The sequence below is a fragment of the Capsicum annuum genome, chromosome 4, assembly GCF_002878395.1.
Source record: "Capsicum annuum cultivar UCD-10X-F1 chromosome 4, UCD10Xv1.1, whole genome shotgun sequence".
NCBI classification, from domain to species: Eukaryota; Viridiplantae; Streptophyta; class Magnoliopsida; order Solanales; family Solanaceae; genus Capsicum; species Capsicum annuum.
The window spans coordinates 196,381,337-196,388,038 of NC_061114.1; the positions used below are offsets into that span (position 1 = coordinate 196,381,337).

Sequence of the window (6,702 nt, forward strand, 5' to 3'; positions counted from 1 at the left end):
AATTATTTATTTATTATATAATAAAAAAGTCACAATATTGGATTAATTAATTAACTTATATGATGATTGTTAAGAAAAAAGTCACGACTGTTCACCTTTTTCTTAACCATCATCGTATAAGTTAATTAATTAATCCAATATTGTGACTTTTTTTAATTATACAATAAATAAATAATTTTAAAAAGTAAATTTAAAAACAAAAATGGTGAAAAGTTCAAAAGTCATGATCAGTTATTAAAATCAAAGTGACTTTTGTCTAAAACACATTCAACAATGTTGCTTATGCATCAAATTCCCCATCTGTTGCGACTGATATATCAGATGTTAGAAGAAATTTAAAAAGCTATTAAAATTGATTGTCCATTTGTTGTAACAGATGGTATATCTGTTGCAACTGATGATTTATCTGATTCAACAGATATACAATCTATTGTCAGAACTCAATAAAAATAGTTATTATTTTATTAAAGAAACAGTTATTGAAAAGGTGTTTTTTTTAATTTATATAATAAAAAAGTCAGCAAATTTGGATTAATAATATGATGATAAATTTTTTTAAAAAAAAATAGATTATATATTGTAACAGATAGATTATCTGATGCAACAGGTTCTCTATTTGTTGTAACATATGGTATATCTGTTGTCACAGATGAGTTATTTGATGCAACAAATATAGAATCTATTGTCACAATTCAATAAAAATGGTTCTTGAAAAAAACTAATTAATAATAATAATAATAATAATAATAACATGAAAAGTCATAGTCATGACTTATCGCAATATTTCTTAATTTACTTAAGTCATAACTTTTCACAATAATAAAAAATGTAATTAATAATTGGAGATGAACAGTCGCGCCTTTTTGCCACTCATTCAAATTCAATCCTCTATAAATAGATCCCTCCTTCCCTCCTTACTCATTCGTTCATTCAACTATGCTCTATTTATTTATTACATCTTATCTTTCATATTACACCTTCCACTACTTTCTCTTCCCTAACTTAGGTACGTTTTTTTTCTTGCCAATTTGTAGTATACGTTGTATTACATTCGGATATTCTTTTCTTTACTTTTGTTTTTACGTTTTTTGTCAATTCATATGTGTTCTAGATATGGCTGATCCAGTGTGGGACATGGCTTTTCTACAAGATGCCGTGAATGAACTTCGGATGCAGGTTCATGACCTGCAATGGGAACTGGGAGCAATTAGAGCAAGGATGCTCTGTGAGATCCGACGACTGAGGAGGGCCTTGCTGCTACCTGTGGAAGATTGGCCGGCTAGCAATGATGATGATGATGATGATGATGATGATGATGATGATGACGACAATTAGATTGTTTTTTTTCTTTTAGTCTCATCTATGTATATATATTTTTATTTGTTTTACTTTAATAAAAAAAAATTATGTTTGATCAACTTTGACGTTTTAATTCATATTTAATTTTTATTCTCTCTATTATCTTCTCAACAAACATGCGACGATTGGACGTAGGAGTAATTTTGAATCTAGTAGCAATAGCAAAATTTATCTGTTGGATTTGTGGTAGGGGCTGATTTGTGTTGTTCCAAACAGATTACTCATATGTTGCAACAGATAATCAGTCTGATGCAACAGATAACTAGTCTGTTTCAACAGATAACTAGTCTGTTGTGCTTTGACGTTTTAATTCACTGATGCAACAGATAACTAGTCTGTTTCAACATATAACTAGTTTGTTGCACGACTTTGACGTTTTAATTCATACTCCCTCCGTCCCAAATTGAGATGGTATATTAATTAAGAAAAATAATTAATAACATGCCTAGTTTATCATAATACCCCTATTAAATGATGTTTTCATTTTAATTTGAAGAAAAAGTGATTAATACAAAGAGTAAAACATGGAATTTTTTTATCTCTTCTTGATTAATGAAAAAAGACAAGTAAAATGAGAAATCAAATTAGAAAATTTGGGACGGGTAATTTGAGACGGGGGGAGTATTTAATTTTCATTTTGTCTATTATATTCTCAACAAACATGTCGACGATTGGACGTAAGAAATAATTTTGAATCCAGTTTGCATAGTAAGAGTTGAAACATATTAGTTATCTGTTGGGTTTGTGGCAAGGGCTGATTTGTGTTGTTTCAAACAGATTAATCATTTGTTACAAAAGATAAGGACGGGTAATTTGAGACGGAGGGAATATTTAATTTTCATTCTGTCTTTTATCTTCTCAAAAAGCATATCGACGATTGGACGTAAGGAATAATTTTGAATTCAGTAGCAATAGCAAGAGTTGAAACATATTCGTTATCTGTTGGGTTTGTGGCGAGGACTGATTTGTGTTATTCCAAACAGATTAATCATCTGTCGCAACAGATAATCAGTCTGATGCAACAGACAATCAGTCTGATGCAACAGATAACTAGTCTGTTGCAACAGATTACTCATCTGATGCACCAGATGAGTGATCTGTTTAAATTGTGGGCGTTTATGTTGGGTTCATGATCAGGTTCTATCCATTGTTGGAAAAATAGCATTAACTCTGTACCCAGATGACAAATTCAAATAAAAATTATAATTTTAATTACCAAAGTAATCTATGAAGTAATGCCAAAGTAAAAAGTGACGTAGCAAACAAAATTTGACTTAAGAAATTGGTCAGATAGCAGCAGTAACGATAACAACAACAACAACAATGGTTGACAAGAATAAGATGAAGATGATAATGAAGTAGAAGATGATGAATAAAGCAACAACAACAACGAACAACAATAATCGTGAAGAGAGAGAAACGCGCTTTTTTTTTCTTAGTTTTTTGTTATATTAATTAACATTTGGATCAAAGTGTAAATTTAAAAATTTATAGGTTATTTTCAAACTTCTCCAACTTTCTTAATTCATAATAAAGTAATTGTCATCTCCACTCAATGATTAAGACTTGTGTCACCTACACCTTATTTTAAAACTCTTTTGTCACCTACAGCTGAAAGTCCTTACTTAAAAGTTAACTCAAAGTAATTCAACCGCCCACCCACCCACCCCAAAAAAAAGGCAAAGGGCACTATTAATTGTTTATCCCAATTACTCAATTGCCCCTTGTTGTAAAGTCCAAACTTCATAGCAACCGATGCTTGTTCTGTTTTTGCTCTTTTTCAGTACGTTTTTTAATTTTTTTCGATATCAATCTATATTTTTAGATATTATTTTGAAATTTCTATCAAAAAAACTATTTGTATTATGGTGAGTATTTGTGATTTGTTTTCTAGTTTCAAATAATAAATTTATATTATTGTCATTTCTTTTTGAACTATTAAGAGTTAAAGTATCGTTTTCATGACAGCAAGTAAACATTCTACTGTCATACATCTTTGTCTTTCACATTTTAAGAATAAGAAAAAAAAATATTTATAATGTTTGCGTTGAGATTAGCATGCTTACACACAGACGCGCACATTTTCCTACTAGTTTTTTATTTTCTTGATCTTTTTCCCAATTTTAATGTAATTAATAAATTTTTTCATTAATATGTTAATTTTATTAATTTATAAGATATTAAGCATTAAATATCTTTGAGGCTTAACCTGCACCTCGAAAATTATATTATGTTTCGTCTTACATTAGATAAAAAGGTCTTGCCTTATATCCATGTACATTTCAATTTTCTTATGAAAGTGTATCTTATTTAAGTGACTAGTTTTATTTGGTTCAAATCTTTCAACATCTTTTTTTTAAAAGGAAAAAGGGAAAAATGACTTAAGTAAAACGATCGTCCTAATATAATGTATAATTTTAGTATACTTTTTGACTCTATAAGTACAAAAATAAAAGGTTCCAAACTTTATAATGTTCAATTATTTTGTCATATGATGACATAAGAAGAATGATACTTAAAAAAGTAAGTTATGAAACTCCATAGATACTACTAGGAAGGTGGCAAGAAAGCTCATTGTCCTATACACAAAGATTCACCACAAATCTAAAATAGGACTATATAAAACCACACTATCAATTTATAAATTAATACAACCACAAAATATTCTATCAAGACTTTTCTCTTAAGTCTTTCCTCTTCAAATTAAACTACTAGACAATGTTTGGCTCTTCAACTTTCCAAGAAACAAGCAATGTCACTTCTCATCATTATCAAACTATAAACCCTAATTTTGCTTTTCATGATCCACTCATCAACATGAATCAAGATCATGGTCATAACAATAATAAGTATCAAGATTTTGATACTTCATTTCTTGATATGTTGCTTGATGGTGGTGATCAAGAATATTATTCCAATTACTTAAATAATAGCTACAATAATAATGTTTCATTTTATTCAGAAAATCCTTTCACGCAGCAAGAGATAAGCAGTAGTACCTATAGTACTAGTGGAAACTCATCAACAGCTAGTTCATTTGATGCCACACTAACAAATATTCACATGAATCATGAGTAAGTCACTAAATCAAACTACGTAAGTAGAGGTGGAGTCAAGATTTTAAATTTATGATTCTGCCTTCTAGAAAAGACACATGAATTACTGAATTCTGACTAAATTATATATCTATATATATATTAAGTGGCTTTTTTTAACATAAATATAAGGTCTAGGCCAAAGCTACGAATAATCAGTATTATTGATTGTTGACTTATTTTAATGTTTATTATTTATTTACTTGTGTTTGTTTGATTTTGGTTATTTTATAGAAACTCAAGCATGGGGATAGAAAAAGAAAAGAAGGGTGAAAAGCATGCAATTGCTTTTAGAACAAAGACAGAGCTTGAGATCTTGGATGATGGATACAAATGGAGGAAATATGGGAAAAAGAAGGTCAAAAGCAACACAAATCTAAGGTAGTTAATTAAAATTCTTATATTATATCATATTACTATTATAATTTGCTTTTGAAGGTTGATTATATTATTTCAGAAATATTCTTGAATAAATTGTACTCATTAAATATAGTAACAAATTAAAGCCAATTTTGGCTGCTAGAAGTCTTTAAGATATGTGTTTGCTTAATAAACTAGAATCGCAAAGATTAGAATTGAATTCTTTTACAAGTACGTAGATTGATATACATAAACAAAATAGAAAGTTCTCCTATTATGTGTCACAAAGATATGGACGATATTGGTGACTCACTTAGATTCTTGATTATCTTTTTCATAACCCAACCCCACCATAGTGACCCTACCCCCAACCCTGCATCCCAAAACACACACATTATGAACGGCACCAGTGGTAATGCTACCTTTGTTTATGGAGAGTCAATTGACACTTTTTGTCCGAAAAATTATATAGTATAAAGATATTAAAGAAGAAAAAAAATCGTCAATTGATATCTTAATTTGTACGACATTTTTCTTTATAGTGCATTCCAAAAAAAAAAAAAAAAATATTTTGTCCAATGTGAGACATAAATAAAGCTTTAAAGGAGAGATAGAGAGAAGACCTACTTGTTATTAAAATATGTATATTTTTTGAAGACTAAGATCAGTAATTCTACTATTGGTTCATTCATTATATTCTTGTCGGTACCCATCGAATTTATTCCAAAGTATATTATTTACTGTATAAAATTTTAGATTCTTAATTCTTTTGACCTACTTTACATACAATCTTATATTTTATTCGTCTTATCTAAAATTAGTATTTATGAGAAAAAAACTTACAATCTCTAAAAACTCATGCAAATTTAACGAAATAGAGGGCATACACACACACACACACACACAAAAAAAAAAAAAAAAAAAATAATGTAAATAAATTAACATGACAAGAACAAATAATTGAGATTATTTGTTCTAGTCATGTTAATTTATTTACATTAAATTTATTAATATTTGTTAGGATTCCTTAAGTTCTACCAGAGATTTACATGCTAGCAAAAAGCGAAAAAACTTTTGATGCTTGAAAAATTAATAGTAATTTTGTAATATTGAATAGAGACGGACTTATATTAGACACACCAAACATCCAGGTTCATTAACTGACCCAAGTCAATAGAGGATTCATGTTCAAGTATTGTTTAATTTCTTTCTTTTATCTTTTTTTCCGAAAAAGATATTACTGAAAATTCAGAAATAGTAGTGATTTCTTTACTCGTGGGGGAAATTAAACAGGAATTACTACAAGTGTTCAAGTGGAGATTGCAAAGTAAAGAAGAGAGTAGAAAGAGATGGAAATGATTCAAGCTATTTGATAACTACGTATGAAGGACGACACAACCATGAAAGCCCCTTTGTCATTTATTGCCATGATGAAATGCCAACATCCAAGTATTTGAGATGATCTTCTTCAGAAGAACAATCAAGATTTTTGTTATTTTTAGTTAATTAAGAAATATTGTGAGTTGATTCCTTTTTGTATAATTATAGAAAGAAAAAAGTAAGTGTACTTTTCCTATTGCTTATCCATGTACATAATCATGAGACATATATTATAGTATTTATGCAGGTAGCATTATTATCTAATGAGAACTTTAGTCGTTAATTGTAATAGCTTACAATATTTTTAAGTTGCATGATGACAATTATATCTATCGTTCAATAATTTGATTAGTTATAACAAGTTATTACTTTACTCTTAATGAGGTTATTAATTATTTATTCATCTTGCTCAATAGTTAATCGACTTGTTAATTAAAATTAATCAATAAAACTCTTTATATACTATCTTTCGTTCGGAACAGAAGCTAGGTTCGAATTCACTTTTTTA

General features: G+C 28.7%; 1 protein-coding gene across 1 annotated transcript; it reads left to right on the forward strand.

The window, feature by feature from the left end:
* The first annotated feature begins 3,990 nt into the window (after positions 1-3,990).
* On the forward strand, positions 3,991-6,483 carry LOC107855583 (probable WRKY transcription factor 51). Its single transcript, XM_016700598.2, has 3 exons — positions 3,991-4,433; positions 4,689-4,835; positions 6,108-6,483. The coding sequence occupies exons 1-3, from the start codon at positions 4,078-4,080 to the stop codon at positions 6,274-6,276; spliced, it is 672 nt and encodes a 223-aa protein (XP_016556084.1). The 5' UTR covers positions 3,991-4,077; the 3' UTR covers positions 6,277-6,483.
* Positions 6,484-6,702: the final 219 nt, after the last annotated feature.

Bases quoted from the DNA above. Each gene is read 5' to 3' on its own strand.
- LOC107855583 (XM_016700598.2), top strand. From the start codon at position 4,078: ATGTTTGGCTCTTCAACTTTCCAAGAAACAAGCAATGTCACTTCTCAT. The intron at 4,434-4,688 runs GTAAGTCACTAA...GTTATTTTATAG, and splicing joins AATATTCACATGAATCATGA to AAACTCAAGCATGGGGATAG. The intron at 4,836-6,107 runs GTAGTTAATTAA...GAAATTAAACAG, and splicing joins AAAAGCAACACAAATCTAAG to GAATTACTACAAGTGTTCAA.